The sequence below is a fragment of the Amphiura filiformis genome, chromosome 13 (genome assembly GCF_039555335.1).
Source record: "Amphiura filiformis chromosome 13, Afil_fr2py, whole genome shotgun sequence".
Classification (NCBI taxonomy): Eukaryota; Metazoa; Echinodermata; class Ophiuroidea; order Amphilepidida; family Amphiuridae; genus Amphiura; species Amphiura filiformis.
Genome location: NC_092640.1, coordinates 2,945,080 through 2,962,250, shown reverse-complemented (window position 1 = coordinate 2,962,250; position 17,171 = coordinate 2,945,080). Strand labels below are relative to the sequence as shown.

At 36.8% G+C, this 17,171-nt stretch overlaps 1 protein-coding gene across 1 annotated transcript in view; it reads left to right on the top strand.

Annotated features, from left to right (window-relative positions):
• Positions 1 to 17,171, top strand: part of LOC140167889 (solute carrier family 2, facilitated glucose transporter member 3-like) — a 100,398-nt gene that overhangs the window by 36,744 nt on the left and 46,483 nt on the right. The window contains exons 8-12 of the mRNA XM_072191176.1: positions 1,252 to 1,362; positions 2,145 to 2,246; positions 3,316 to 3,391; positions 8,591 to 8,718; positions 10,329 to 10,499. Coding sequence (XP_072047277.1) covers positions 1,252 to 1,362; positions 2,145 to 2,246; positions 3,316 to 3,391; positions 8,591 to 8,718; positions 10,329 to 10,499 — 588 coding nt within the window. The remainder of the gene's footprint in view (positions 1 to 1,251; positions 1,363 to 2,144; positions 2,247 to 3,315; positions 3,392 to 8,590; positions 8,719 to 10,328; positions 10,500 to 17,171) is intronic.

Here is a 17,171-nt window from a genome sequence, read left to right as displayed (position 1 = left end):
ATTTAATGTAGACAGTGTTTCTTATTGGCATATTTATTCTTAGTATATTAACTCAGCCAATTACAACAATTTGGCGCTGTATTTGAATCTTCTTCTGTGCATGCTTGTGCTTAGCCCAATTCTATAAGTACAAATTGTATGCCCTATGAATGCTCTGATGTTATTGGTGAGGAGTATAATCCACAATACACACCAGACGCATAGTAACTTGTCCTATTATTTGTTATAATGCACCAACTGTGACCCCTTTTGAGTTATTGTGAATTAGTAAAAGCATCTATTATTATATTGCATCGATGATAAGGAACAAAGAAAAATGGGTGGTACCACTGATCAATATGCATGATTACATGTTCAAACACCCCTTACTGTAAATAGATTATCCCATCAAAAGTTTCAAGTCATTAGGAATGATATCTTGCTGTAAATCGGTTAAAATTGAATAAAAGTAGGCAAGGATCGCTTTACTAAAAATTTCTGTTAGGTCTGACAGTGTTAAGCAACTTTTCTTTCATGACTTTTTGCCAAAGTGAAAACTTTTCGAAATAAATAATTAAAACCAGGTGTCTAAGTTAATTGGACAGACAGAAGTGTCAGATATCATGGCAAATATCAGATCAGAAAACATCTTATTTTGATAGATCAGATACTACGGAAAGCCACCGAATAGAAAGTTATGAACATAAAAGATGCATTGTGAGTGCTTACTTGGTGTATGTAGAACTGTGTTGGGAATTTAGTTCGGGGGTATGGGACCCCAATATTTTGCCAGGGGTATGGTCCATACAATCATCCCCACCCCCAATTTTGATGCCTGTATGTGGGTTTCTGACGAAATTAACCTCATATTTGGCCATTTTAGCCCTCAAAGTGCCAATTTTTGTACGCTTCACACGAACATATTCCACTTTTGCACCATATTTTAGCTTCAATATGGCAAAAATTTTTGCACACATTTTTATCATAAACTTATTTGGTCACAAAAAGGTGCTGGGTTCACTATACATCAAGATATCTTTTCCAACCCATCCCTCTCATGTCAGAAAGAAATCTATGCCACTGGTTTGCTGCACACCTGTAAGCCAGAAGTATGTCCTTTGTGAATGGTGGCATAATTTACCATTCATGAAGGAAACAAAGACCACTAACGCAGTAGCTAGGGTGTTTTGAAACTACCAACTTGCGACTTGACCCTCATTTTATTGTGGCAGGTCACATATCAGTGTTTAATGTTTACTTTTTTTCATACAGGTGCTTTACTATTCTACCTTGCTGTTCATATCAGCCGGTGTACCTGAAGACTTGGCTGCTTATGTGACATTAAGTACTGGCTGTGTTATGGTATCCATGACTATAGTCTCTGTAAGTCTGTGTTTATTGTCTCCCATTTAACATCAATTGGTCATACATGCATGTGCCCCCAATAAGTACTGGCTGTGTTATGGTATCCATGACTATAGTCTCCGTAAGTCTGTGTTTATTATCTCCCATTTAACATCAATATACAAACCATTTCAAATCCAGATCGGAAAAGTTTGGAAAACCAGGCGCAGTTAGAGGTATTTATTTGAGGGGTCAAAATCACAGACAAGGAATGTCATGAATCACAGTACCCCTTTGAGGGAAAATACAGCTTATTTAGCCAATGTCAAATTGGGGTCATCAGGTCAAATATTTCCTGACATATTGGACTAATACCACAGCTATACTTTAATCAGCTCGTAATCGGCGGGCTATATAACATTGCGGATTAATATCAAAATAATTTATTTTGAAAATTGTCTTGTGACATCTCGCCGGAAGTATAAAAAATTATTAATCCAAGTCTTATACTTTATCAACTTTCTTTCCACACAAAATATAGACCAGGTCAACTAATAGCACTCTTAACATGGGTCTACTTTTCGCGTAGTGGTAAAAGCCTAACATTTCCCGCCTATTACGAGCTGATCAAAGTATATATGGTACTTCACAATATAACAGTATTAAATGGAAAGAAAAGAGTAAATGTTCATAATTTTTCAGTACATGACAAAAATAAAATGGGGGTTGCTTAACAAGAGTAAATACGATATGTGGAGAAAACCTTTCTCATTTAAAATGAATATACTAATAACTTTTTTGATCATCATTCTCTCTTATAGATTCCATTAATGGACAAGGCTGGTAGGAGGACACTTCATCTCTGGGGTCTTGGCATTATGTTTATATGGTCTATTCTTCTTACTGTCAGCTTGTTAATAGAGGTAAGCAGTATGGTCCATGTGTGTGAGTCTTCCCTTATAGATTCCATTAATGGACAAGGCTGGTAGGAGGACACTTCATCTCTGGGGTCTTGGCATTATGTTTATATGGTCTATTCTTCTTACTGTCAGCTTGTTAATAGAGGTAAGCAGTATGGTCCATAAGTATTCAGCTGAACAGGCACATATTGTGTTTTATGGGCAGATCTGTTTTTGCATTAATGCAGAAATTGTAAAACCAGGAAATGCCTTTTGAGGAGAGTGCTGTTATGACCAACAATTTTTACCAGTCACTTGGAAATACCTCCTTTGTTATCCTTCTTACACAATGACATCCCCCCTTATCGGTAAAAATTGTCCCAGTCTCAGTCACAGAAAGACCTCCTTTTTGGGACTTTTCATCCTATGATGCCCTTTTTTTTGTCTTAAATCTCTCACCGAAACGCCCCTAGTTTCGAGCTGGTGTCTGTACAGCCCTGTACTAATGTCACTTCCAAAGTCGAGTACCGCTGGGTAACTATCTAACATTTTCCTCTAGTTCATGCATATGTATTTCTTTGATCCTAGTAAGCAAATCTTTGCTCCAAATGACAAATCTCACAAGAGGGATGTATCCATTGTTGTTATGATTATTTTGAAGATGCTGTCCTGTAGAACAAAACCTTTCTGAAGTATCAATAAATTCAAATTGTTGTCAAAATATTCTTGGTCAGTGGCTGTGGATTAGCTTGTTAGCGCTGAATTTCATTGGTTTATGCATGCCGTCTATCACACAGTAGACTCGAAGCACGAGTATGTTACGCGTTCTATAATAATCCAAGATTGCAGTATGGGCAACTTAAACAGTAAACAAGTTTCGTTCATTTCACAAAAAGGGGCATTTGCACCGGTATCTACTACGATTAAATATTGGACCTGCCTGTAGTCTATCACACAGTAGAGGATAGTAAAAACAAAAATTCCTATTGTTTATTCTATAAATAATTGAGGGTGGAATTAGCATTGTGTCCATGGCAACAAAACTCTCTGCATGTTCTCTCAAAGTTACCTAATTTTTCAATTTTGTTTACAGGAAATCTGGTCTCCTGCTGCATATATTAGTATAGTCTGTGTGATTTTCTTCACTGTAGGATTTGCACTAGGACCAGGTATGTATGCATCTCAACTCTAATTGACCTTTTCGGTAAATCCCATAACCCTTTGCGAGCACACCTGAGAACTCGTCATTTTACGCCATGCCGACTTGCAATGCGCAGTAACGATGTTCGATAAACGATGTGGGCATCGGCGCAGAGCGGCGTGACGCAAAATGACGAGTTCTTAGGTGTACTCGCAAAGGGTTATGGGATTTACCGAAAAGGTCAATACAGTGTTACACCATTGAAAGATTGGACTTAAGGCGGTACTACACCCTTTGATAAATTTGTGACTATCTTTGCATTTTTCTCAAAAAATAATAACACACTGGTAACACAGGTTATGTATATTATAGGGGCAATGAATGCAGTTACTACACTGGAATTTCAGTGACTCAAGACAACTGGTATGTTATTTATGATAAGAAAAGTGTTACTGCTAAAATGTACCTCATTTCTTAACTTGTCTTGAATCACTGAAATTTCAGTGAAGTAATTGGATTCCTTGCCCCTATAATATACATAACCTGTGTTACCAGTGTGTAGTTAATTCTTGAGAAAAATGCAAAATTAGTTACAAAATTTATCAGGGGGTGTAGTACCACCTTAAAGTCATATTGTCTTATGAGCTATTCCAGTTGAAAGCCATACACCCCCTATGGAAGATTTCAAATGTTGTCACCCATTCGGGTAACTCCATTTGTAATTCACACTCCCTGTGTGGAAGAGCATGTCTTCCATAGGGGTTTTTAGGATTTCAACTGGAATAGCAGCCCAATTTAGGGTTCCCACCAGGGATTGCACTTGCAGCAATATTGTAACATTTGCTGATCAGGATGCTCTCAGTTATCTTCTTCAAAATTCTGATACTTACACAATTAAGCTTGAACATTGGAAAAGTTTGAGCACAACTGAACTGACACAGGTATCTTGCAAATACCATTGAATTCTATTAAAAATATTTTAAAACTGCCACATTGTTGTACCTGGTCAGTTGATAGGACAACAAAATAGAAGAATACAGATAGAGGATACTTTACTCACCTCACTCACTCACCAGGCTGTGTTCGACCATTGTTGGACGTAGCCCTCTTCATGATTCTTCCACTGTTCTCTGTCTCTTGCATTTCTTGTCCATGTAGGTCCCATGTAGGCAGTAATGTCATCACGCCACCTCCTCTTCTGTCTTCCTCTTGATCTTTTCCCTGTTCTTGGTTGCCATTCTGTAAGCCGCTTAGTCCATCTGTTATCTTCCCTTCGTGCAAGGTGACCTGCCCATCTCCATTTCGCTTCTTTGAGTTTCACCATAATGTCTTTGACTTGAGTTTGACGTCTTTTTTCAGTGTTCTTAATTTTATCCCTTAAGGTAATGTGAAGCATCTTCCTTTCCATTGCTCTTTGGGCTGTTTGTAATTTCTGTTCCAGGTACTTGGTTGTTGTCCATGTTTCTGCCCCATATGTCATTGTTGGCAATACACACTGGTTAAACATTCTACTTCTCAGATACATTGGTAACTTTTTGTCACATAGAATGTCCTTGAATCTTCCAAAGCAACTCCAACCTGCCTTTATTCTGATCAAAGCTTCTTCCCTGGTGTTGTCCTCCATCTTCACTGTTTGGCCGAGATATTTGTAACCATCCACCTTTTCGATAACATCGCCTTCAACTTCAATGACATCCTCTGACTGGTAGTTTGTCATATATTTTGTTTTGCCCTTGTGTATATTCAGTCCAATCTTTTTACTTCCTTTATTCAGATCATTTAACTGGACCTCCATATCCTTTACTGATCTTGTCACCAGAGCTACATCATCTGCGAATCTCAGATCTGTTAGCTTCTCGCCATCTATGTTGATCCCTCTCTCCTGTAGGTTCAGCTTTCTGAATATATCTTCCATTGCTGTAGTGAATATTTTGGGGGCTATTGTGTCTCCCTGTCTCACACCACGCTGAATTTGGATTGTTTTTGAAACATCGTTTCAATGTGGATTTTGGCTGTGGCATTTGTGTATATGTCCTCGAGAATTTGGACATAACCTTCGTTGACTCCAACTTTACGTAGTGCTGTAAAGAGGTCTTTATGTTCCACTGAGTCAAAGGCCTTCTCATAGTCTATATATCCAATGCATAGCTTCAAATTATATTCATTTGCCTTCTCAATAAGTTGGTTGATGGCATGCAGATGGTCTACTGTTGAATATCCACTTCTGAAGCCTGCCTGTTCTCTTGGTTGGTTTTCATCAAGCACTCCTTTAATTCTGTTCTGTATTATCCTTGTGAAAATTTTGTAAACATGTGATAACAGGCTGATAGGTCTGTAGTTTTTGATGTCTGTTTTTTCACCTTTCTTGAAAAGGAGGATCACTTTTGCCTCTTTCCAGCAAACTGGTATCCTTTTTCATCCAGTATTTGGTTATAGAGTCCAACTAAATGTTGAGTAATCCCTCTCCTCCAATCTTGATAATATCACTAGTAATGTCATCTGTTCCTGGTGCTTTGCTGTCTTTCATCTCCTTTACCGCCATTTCCACTTCTTTTTGTGTTATACTTGGGATGGCTGATATGTCTGGTGATATTGTATTTGGTTTTGCCTCATTTGATTTGGAGCTATACAGGTCTTGATAAAAGTCTGCGCATACATTAAGTATCTCTTGCCTGTCATTTGTTAAGATACCATCTTTTTGTCTCATTTGGTGCATTCTTGATTTCTTCCGTTCAGCTTTGCAATATGCTGAGGTCCTCTTCCACTTTTGAGAATGATTTCTATTTGTTCTTTTCTCTTCTTTCTGCTCCTCTGTCTACGTTTTTTTTTTTTTTTTTTTACGAGCTCCCTGTATTCGCTCTTTTCAGGTATTGATTTGTCGATAATTTCTCTTAATTCTTTCCTCCTTCTGTCCAGGGCCTCAATCTCTTTGTCCTCCTCAGTTGTTTGCTTCCTCCTCTTCTCTTGTGGAGCTACTTCTGCTGCCACTTCCATCACAGTGCTGGATATAGTTTGGTATGTTTGGTCTATATCCAACTCTTCAATGTCTAGTCCCTCAAAGCGATTGTTCAATTCCAACTGGAATTCTGACCTCTTCTCTCTTAGTCTTAGGATGTTAATCTTGCTTTTCTTTTCATTTCTGATAAATTTAAGCCTGGCTAGTCTTTTGCTGATATGAAGTTTAGCCTCACCATTCTGTGATCACTTCCTATATCTACATTTGTGATAACTCCACAGTCCTGGATAATTCCCTTTTGGCTACTGAGAATAAAGTCTATTTGGTTTCTGGTGTGTCCATCGGGGCTTTCCCATGTCCAATAGCGTTTTTTCTTTTTCTTGAAGAATGTGTTGCCTATAACCAGCTTATGCTGTGCTGCAAATTCCAGTAGCATTTCACCTCTTTTATTTCTCTGTCCATAACCAAATTTTCCCATGATGGCCTCTTCATCTGGTTGGCATTCTCCTACTTTGGCATTAAAATCGCCCATTACAATGGTATACTTTCCTTTGTTGGCTTCTATTGCCTTACTCACGCCTTCATAGAATATTTCTACTATCTCATCATCGATTTCGCTAGTGGGCGATACACTTGGATGATGCTTATTTGGTCTTTTCCTGTCAAGTGAAGGTTCAGTGCAGCTACTCTGTTGGAGTAGCTTTTTATTTCTGTGACATAATCGGTAAGTTTTGGATGTACAAGAAATCCTATTCCTTTTGCTTCTGTGTCCTCTTCAGTTTTACCATGATTATACAACCACATTCCTCCCTGTAGTTCAACAATCCCCGGTCCTTCTCTCTTGGTTTCTGCTAATCCAATGATATCCCATTTGAATTCTTGTAGTTCATCCAACAGTGTTTCAAACACTTCCTCTGTTCTCAGAGTCCTTGTATTATAAGTACAAATGTTCAACTTTTGTCCAGCCATTTTTCCCAATCTTGAAGTCTCCGTTAGGCTTTGGCTTCAAGACGCCATGTTGAGCGTTATGACTAGGCAATTTACAGCTTCTGTATGGTTGATAGCTGTGCCCATTCTGGCCATGGGCTCACGGCCTCTAGTTTTGCTACTTTCCATAATCATGAAGGTTTTTTGTCATAAATCGACGCGCTGGCAGGGCGTGTTGTCGATTGAGGTTTCTGTCAGGGTTACCTCACCCTTATTCTCCTCCTATCTGTAGACATTCCTGGAGATGTAGGTTCGATGTTCTTGAGATGTCTTACAGCAAGCAACATCTGCAACCATCCAGACTGCTCCAACAGCCTTTCAGGTCACAGAATATTGCCCCCAGAGCCCCCGTCTGTTAACTTTGCCGCAAGGCAGAGCCATAACAGGCGATACGCGATTGACTTGCAATCTTCGAGAACGTGGGGGATACTTTACAGATCAAGTTAATTTTCTAATTTAGTAAAATTTATTAAAATTCAACCACACAAACCTATTATGTGTGCAGGTAACCTTGGCATGTTTGCTCACAACATTCAGCTGGCTACATGTGTTTGGAAGTGCTTTTAAGCACTGCGGCGTTAGGCCTAAAAAAAAAAAAAATTTGTTGTGTTGCCCTCAACCGCCCGGTCCTAAATCCTGAAAAATCAGGGTCGGCATTTTTTTTAATTATTTTTTTTGAATGATGATTTTTACAGATTTGTTCAAAAAATCTATGTTTTTCACTTAAAATTAATATTTTATTGAAAGACTAGTCTTTAATTGATGTCTAACAGGTATCCAGAAGTCAGAATTGACAAATATCCCGAGTTGAAGAAGCATTATTTAATATTTGAGGAGATTTTTAAGAACTGAAGGTTTGAAAAAAAAAAAAAAAAAAAAAAAAAAAAAAGAAATCCGACCGTCCGCTTTAACTTTCCCATTTTCTCACTTGAGGGCAACACAACAATATTTTTTTGGGCCAGTTTGTCACTTTTAAAACTGGACCTTCGCCTATTCAATTGCTTGTAACTTTACTTCTTGAGGTCACATTGGATTCAATGTGGTGTCATAATGTGCAGGATTAGATAGTGCATCTATTAAAAAATAAATTTCCCCAATATTGTTCAGTTTTGAAATTGTGATTATTTTTTCAAGTGTAAGGATACTTTATTGGCGCAGTGTAAATGGGGACAATGGCACAAGGCCTTTGCAGCTATCTTGGATATACGAGTGAGGGAAACTGATACTTTTATTACTTGATTATGTATTCTCTTTTTAAACTCTTTGGTTTCCTTCACATTACAGGTTCTATACCATGGCTAATCGTAGCTGAATTATTCTCTCAGGGACCCAGACCAGCGGCTATTAGTGTAGCATTCTTTGTCAACTGGACGGCAAACTTTGTTGTTGGACTGGTATTCCCCAGCATGCTGGTCAGTAACCTTTATGATTATTTTATAGGAAAATGGTTCACTGGGCTATTCAGTTGAAATCCATACACCCATATGTAAGACATGGACTTAATCTTTCACACTAGGAGTGTGAATTAATGTTCAAATGGGGCTACCTGAATGGGTGGCAACACCGTGTGGGAGAGATTAAGGTCATGTCTTCTGTAGGGGGTGTATGGATTTCAACTGGAATAGCCTATTCATCATATCATTGTAATTTTGACATAAGGCGATTAAAAAAAAAACCTACTCTAGGGGCCTGACTGACCTGGATTTGATAAAATTGGTAACTTTTTTTTCCTGTACAAATGAATGCCGACCAAAATTTCAAAAATTTCAGGAATTATTTTTGTATATCCAAAGATTGCAACCCTACTTGAAAGGTCCTTCAATCTGTAGAACAGGATTTTTGGTCGTATAAAGCTGAATAAGGCATGCTTATTTGAATTGTCTGTAAAAAGGATAGGTCTCTTAATAAATATCTTTAAAAGATAGAGAGCCAGAAGGGAGCATACATATTTATTCAGCATGATAAGTTAGCTACAGAGGGCGGTATACAGGGTTTAATTAACACGTCTGATCCCTGTTCTCTAATCATACACATTTTGGCTAGGGACAGAATCCAAACAAAACATTATCTCTCCTTTCTTCAATTTCACATGGTCCATGTGAAAAATACCCAGGGGGATTTTTTAGTTGCAATTTTCAAAATATCTGGTTTAGAGATGGGGTGCTTTTCAACATTTTATCAAAAACACTAAAAAAAGTGCAAGTTTTTAATTGTTTTGCCAGCATTGAGCAAATTAATTGAAATTTTGAACAGAAGGAATTGAATATTAGTATATTTTTTGGTCTCTATTTCTTCCAAATCAAGACCCCCACCACTCTGTGGGGAAAATAGAGTCTTTCCACCGATATCAAAATTGTTTTTCTTTTAAGTGTCAGCTTTGTAATATGTGACTGGACACTGCGAATCAGCCGTAAAGTCGGCCCCCGGTCAATTTTGTTTTATTTCGTGTTTAGAAAATATATATCATAAGCTTTAAAATGGTATATCATTTGACTTCAAACGACATCCAGAAGCGGGGTTATGGTTTGTTGAACTGTGTTCCTTCAACAAAATTGTACATTTTATCGGTTCTATATGTGTCTCTTTTTCCACATTTCTGGTAATAAATATCAAGCAGTCATAATTGGCGGTCATTTCAAATCATCCCCAAGTCAACGAGGTTCAGGAATGTCCTCTCATCGTTAATTGTTGATTATACATACCTAGACAAAATACAATGCGTTGTTATCTACCACTTGAACAGGATTTTGCCAAAGCAAACAAAGACAAGAACTATTCTATAGAAATAGGTAGAAGTAGAAGCTTATTATCCTCTTCAGCAATATGATTATTGATTGGTTTAAACAGTGTTTGATGAGATACTTGTCGCACCGAATTGAGATAGCTATGAATACGACCTTCACATATATTTTACACGTAACTCGAATACAATTTGCGAGTTTACGGCTCATTCGTAGTGTCCACTCACATATATGTTATTGTTGTTACTGATTTGTTTCAATATTTTTTTATTTTAATCCAGAATGGTCTCCAAGATTTTGTTTTTCTTGTATTTGTCGTCCTTCTCGGCGCATTTTGGCTCTTCACATTCAAATTTCTCCCTGAGACAAAGAACAAGAGCTTTGATGAGATAAGCACCCTCTTTCGCAAGGACGATCCAGTTACACAGTATTCATCCGACAAGAAGACCTACGTGAGTAACCACAATCACAACTTTGTTGCTGATGATGATGATCTATAGCTGTCTGCACTGCACCTGAGTGATTCCATTTGAAATTCACACTCCCTGTGTGGGAGATTTAGGTCATGTCTTCTACAGGGGGTGTATGGATTTCAACTGGAATAGCTCTATTTATAGCTGTCTACACTGCATTCTGCTCTCTTCAACTACCTCTGTGTGATGTGTTTATACTTCTGGGCTACTTTTATACAACTTACCAAGCTGTTTGTCTGCTTATGTGTGCTTTTCTGAACTTTTGGGCTACTTTTGTGTGCTTTGTTGCCATTTTGGGCTACTTTTCTGTGACATAACACTCTCTAGGGTGTGTGAAATGATCAGGCATTGTGTAGTCATTTGTTGTACAAAATCATTTTTTCTCCCATTTGATAATTTGATTATAAAGTATTTTTAACAGAATAGGAAAAAGTTACTCAAATTGGAGCTAAGATATCTCAAATATAAGTTTTATGGCAAGGGTGCCGGGGACAGGGCCTTTTCAGTGGTTGCTCCTTACAAATGGAACTCAATCCCCTAAATATCCGCGAGTGCCCAAACTGTCACCGGTTCAAATCCTTCTCAAAACATACCTTTTCTCATGATGTGGCTTTTGTGTGTTTTGTTTTGTTTTCTGTGTTTCTGCGCTTTGTATCCTCTGGCATTAGGCGCATTATAAATGCTGTGTTACTTACTTACTCTGAGACAATTAAATTTGAAAAAATGAACACATTTGACAACAAATCTCTCACTTTGTTTGATTGTATCAAACATGTCTGCACTTTTTTGGGGTTACTAATTTTCACTCTAAACTTTATGACTGTACTTTGTTTCACCTGGAGTTTGGTAGTCACGTCATCAGTGCTTAACCCCATGAGAACTACCTGCCGATTGGTCAAAAAGAAGTTTTCATTATCAAATGAGCCAATCAGCAACATTGTTAGAATAATTTCACCACACAAAAAGATTGGGGTGAATTGTTTGCAAAGCTCCATTCTGATTGGTGATTAAAGTGAAGATATCATGTCATTGACCAATTAGAGGCAATGTTACTTCGGCAGGTAGTGCTCAGGGGGTTAAGCGTGATTGCGCATCAAGCGTGCTGACAAACTGCCTTGTACGCGAGTGTATATCTTCTATGGGATCATACGTTTATAGTACGATTGATTTGATTTGAGACCGCAACCAATGAAATATGCACCACATCGTTACCAAACTGCAGGTGAAAAAGACTACAGTAGACCCATTCCATGTCAACTCCAGGGATGTGCACCGCAGCACCTCTTCAATTTTTTTCTTTTTCTGTGTGGTAGTAGATATTGATGAGAAAGTAAAATCCCGAAAATTTGAGCTTCATACTCCATTTCGCTTTTCCCGTGGCATCAATTTGAAATTTAGGGGGTCAGCGTAAAAATGTGTTGCAACGCCGAAAGACGACGCTTTGGAGGTCCATAAATGTATAAAGGAACCCTTTACAACTTTGATAAGTATGTATCCTGGGGTACTTATTTTGTAAATTCAAATCTGGCATCAGAACACTTTAGTTAGGTTTGCATTCTCCATAGAGTTGTACATAAGTCATTATACATGCGATATCTAATTTGTGTATAACTCTATGGAGTAGGCAATCCTATTGTGATGTGTTGAAGCCATCAAGAGCCCTTTGGTAGCCAATATCTCTCAGAAATGTTGTCTATTAGACATATCTTCAACATACCTGAAGTTGATGGTGGGGCAAAACCCCTGACATTGGTTTTCAGGGGACCAAATGTACAAAAATGTACAATTGGGGTTTTGATGGGTAATATCTCAGCTAAAATATTCTAATAGGCTCAATATTGAAAAGAGTAATGTCCTACCAAAGGGCTCTGACTGGCAAAAAATGGACAATAAAATTATTTTTACTTTTGGAGTTCTGACCCCCAAAGTTGATCCTGGTCATGGACATGCGAAATTGCATTTCTATGAGGGCCCTATATCTTTGAAAGTAAAGGAGTTACAAGTTTTCTGATGCCAGATTTGAATTCTACACAAACAAGTACCCCATGATACATACTTTTCAAAGTTGTCTGGTTGCTATGGTCTGTACAGTATAACGAGAAACTTGACCTACACTAAAATGCATGGATGTTACACAAATGGGGCAAAGGTCATGTTGCCAACTTATGGTAGAACATACTTTAGTTGTTAGAGTTCATTTAGAGAAAGATGGAACATGAATTAGGACAGTGTATGAGATAACAAAAGTTAATGCATGGGGTCATGTTCTACCTGTACTGAATAGACTATAACCAGCATATCAACAAGCCTAGATTTGTTTACAATATTTATATTCTCAGGTCATTGTCAGGTAAGATTTATTTACTGTAGTAGTGGTAATTGTTGCATATATTAATGCTTTATCTGAACTATGTATGTATATTAAGTTGATAGATGGGGATGCACTGTGCAGATTAATGCCTTTCTGTATTCAGCCCATGTGAGCATTGCACTCTCAGGAAAAAGGGTTCTAAAATTTAGTCCTCGGAATGGAATCCTCGCCAGTTCTGTAACAATCCAAAAGGTGTTCTTTAAAGGACAAAAATGGTTCTACAAAAGGATAAAGAACCCTTTAAAGATCAGTTGAAGGAACCTTTTTTTCTTGAGGGTTCCTTTTAGATCCTTAATTGACCTTTTCGGTAAATCGCATAAACCTGTGCGAAGTACACCTGAGAACTCGTGCCGACTTGAAATGTGCAGTGACGATGTTCGATAAACGATGTGCGCATCGACGTAGATCGGCATGACGTCAAATGATGAGTTCTCAGGTGTACTCGCAAAGGCTTATGGGATTTACCAAAAAGTTCAATTTCTGAGAGTGTGTGTGAGCCCTAAGTATGCTAGTATCATCTGTACAGTGTAAACCTCATTGTTATAACAACATTGTAAGATTCACACAATAATGCACCAGCTTTTTCTAAACTTTTTGACTTCCATACAATTATGATGTGCTTGGATGCCTTAAAATACAAAGAAAGTTTGAAGTTCTCAAATTGTGACAAAATCAAGTATAAAAGATGTCATTATTTTACTTACGGATCCCAAAGTAAATTTGACATTTGTCAGACATGCATAGTAAGCTATGCAGCAATTTTCTTTTGTTTTACCTAATTTATTTGGCTTAAAAATATATAGCAAATCTCCCTGCCAATAAGTGCTATCATTATTGTATCAGTTATGGAAAACGATCATAAAAATAGTGAAATTTGTCAGAAATCTTATGATATTGCTGTAACTTTTTACCTGCTTCTTTGTGCTATATCGTCCCTTTAAGACTATTTTATGTGCTTTATTTTCTACTTTTATATAACTTTCAGTTACACTTTTGAGCACTTCAATTGCACATTTCAATAGATTTTCTAAGAACTGTAGATATGTATGTAGCATTGCATGAATTTCGCTTCTTTTGTAATTGTTGTATAAAGACTGTGATAATTAATTAATTATGACAACCATAGAGGCCGTCAGCCTTTTCCGTAGGATTCGCCATCTTGTGGGTACTGCCGTTCTGCATGTTATGCGTTAGACATTACGCTCCCGATTTTGTGGAAGTCGCAGCGCGTGATGCGCCCCTTCAGTCAAGCGTCAACGCGATGATCTTAGCAATTAGCCCATGAGATGGCGGCGTTGACGTCACAATGACTACCTCTATTAGAGAATATACTAGGATTTATAACATGCTCATCTATCAGTACATAGTTCATTGACCTTAATATGTTTGTACACTCAGAGAATGACCTTTGAATGTGATGGTATAAAAACTCATACTCCATAACATGAGGTCAAATTTTGAGCTAATGTATTGAATGGGGGTTATAGGACTTTGTTACTGGAGTTGAGACAATTTGGTTCATAGTGATGACAAATTGAAATGAAAGTTGAAGTGTTTAGAATGCAAAAAACAGAATGTTGTACTTTTTGGCTTATAATTGGCACAAATTTATTTTTACTGCATAAGATGTTACAATCTAAATGCGGATAGGTGTGCGCTGTTCGGCAGCAACCTAGTTGATGTGACCTGATTGTGATGATTCACCGTTGCAGCAAAATTACAGCGCTTTGAGTCCTTTAAGATCTGGAGAAAGGCGCTTTATAAATCCAAAAATGTATTTATTTATTTTTATTTTAAGTCTCAACTTACATTTGCGTATATTCACATAAGTGCATGCCAGTCACACATTTAAAAAAAAGAGCTCTATAGTTTGATCAGTTCGTAATAGGCGGGAATTGTTAGACTTTTACCACTGCAAAGAAAAGTAGACCCACTTTAGTTGACCTGTCTGGTCTTATATATTTTGTTTGTTAAAGAAAGGAGACAAGTATAGGACTTTAATTAGTAATTTGTGATGCTTCTGGTGAGATGTTACAAGACAGTTCTCAAAAAATTTGATATTAATCTGCGATATTATAAGGCCCGCCGATTACAAGCCTGTCAAAGTATAACATAAGTGCTGTGCCCAACTGGTGCACGCTATTCAAATGATTTGATATCAATCCACAATGTTATGAGTCTTTGCCAATTCAAAGCCAAACAAAGTAGAGAAATGCCTATTAGGCCTATATATTATTTGTTATTATTATTATTATTTTATATTATAATACACTATATCATACAAATTTTTGTATTCAAAATTGGTGTACGTTTGAGGTCAGTAAAATACAAGATAAGTTATGTTTTTGCAAAAAAAAGTTAATAATGATATGACCTGCAGGGTATTCTATTACAGTGTATTTATAGCAAACATTCAGGGATTATATGTATGTATGTAAAAATTGACTAAATCATGCAAATTTGAAAAACATCAAGTTTTGAAATATTGTATATCCAATAATTTTACTGCAATCATCAATATGGACATTTTTAGTCACAATTTAATTATGATGTCTTGTGAAAAGTACACATTTGTTTTGTAGAATGGGAGTATATTTCATTTCATTTTCTTTCTTTTCTCTTCTCTTCTCTTCTCTTCTCTTCTCTTCTCTTCTCTTCTCTTCTTCTCTTCTCTTCTCTTCTCTTCTCTTCTCTTCTTTTTTCTTTTCTCTTCTTTTCTCTTCTCTTCTCTTCTCTTCTCTTCTCTTCTCTTCTCTTCTCTTCTCTTCTCTTCTCTTCTCTTCTCTTCTCTTCTCTTCTCTTCTCTTCTCTTCTTCTTTCTTTCTCTCTCTTTCTTTCTTTCTCTCTCCCTTTCTCTCTGTCTTTCTCTCTTTCATCTCTCTCTCCTTCCTTTCATATAAATTCAGATAATATTTTGTATATGGAATATCTTTCCAATCAAATTTGAGATGCTGCTATTGTTCTTTACCAGGCTGATCTTAAATATTTTAAATATATTATGTTTATTAGTGTTTATTTTGCTATATCATTTTATAGCATAGTTCAGCCATCATAAGTTGCACATTAATGCGGGTTAAATCATTTTGGCGATTCAGTTCTATTCTTATGTGTTGAAATCTTTTTTTTAATTAAAAGATTAAAAAGGTACAATACAAAATAAAATGCAGGAACTTACGTTTCGTTAACATGACGTTTCATCTGATACCATCGGACATTATCAGGTGACTAATTCAGGTATATTCGCCATCCATGTATAACATTGTTGTTAGTTTTTCTTGGTCGTTAATGATGATGCATTTAATTTCAATCTTCTGTATTTATATGGCTAATGAGCTAATTAGAAAACTAAATGTCATCAAGTGATCACAACACAAGATAATGTATTGGAAACCATCTTTAAATGATGTAGAAGCAAGAAGTTATGTAATATAACTAATAAAACCAAAGGACTTTGATCCTACATAATGTACAGTTCAAGCTCCCTTATTCGGACCTCTTTTTTATGGATCTTTCTATTATCTGGCTTTATGATCTTCATAGGAAAACATGTGCAGTGCTTTGACATCCTATAATTCCGTGCTCCCCAAGTATTTAGAAGGACATAATACAGCAGTTCCCAAAAAGGGGCTGCAGGACAGTGCCAGAAGAAATAAAAAGCTATAAAATCCCTCTCTGTGCATTACAGTGCAGGGAAGTAGGAACCATCGTATTATTCATGTAGGCTTACACTGTGGGTCATGTAACTCCATTTTGACCCATTTTGGCATTAAAATTGCAAATTTTTGCACGCTTCACATGCTTCTAACCCAGTAAATTCATTATGAGAGCTTGGCAATGGGATGACTCGGAAATTATGCCACGTTTAGAAACTTTTTTCCAAAAGCCAAAAGAGACCATTGGAATGCTTGATATACAGTAAAACCTCATTATAACGAAATTGGATACAAGAAAAACCCTGTTATATAAAGAAGTATTTTTCCAGAACCATGATACAAAATTCTTTTGTTATTTATTGTTTTTACAACCCTGATATAACGAAATTTGGATATAAAGAACTAATTTCTCTGTCCCTGACAACTTTGTTGTAATGAGTTTCCACTGTATGTGCAATCCTTATAGGTATTTACACAAACTCAAAACGGGTTTTTACATGTGAAAATTTCAAAGAAAAAAATTGGTTTCATGGGAAAAAACCTGTTGAATTATGCTTACCTTGAAGATGAATTTTAGCAATTGATAAAATGACATCATAGAGGTATTTAATATTGTATCCAGCTTTA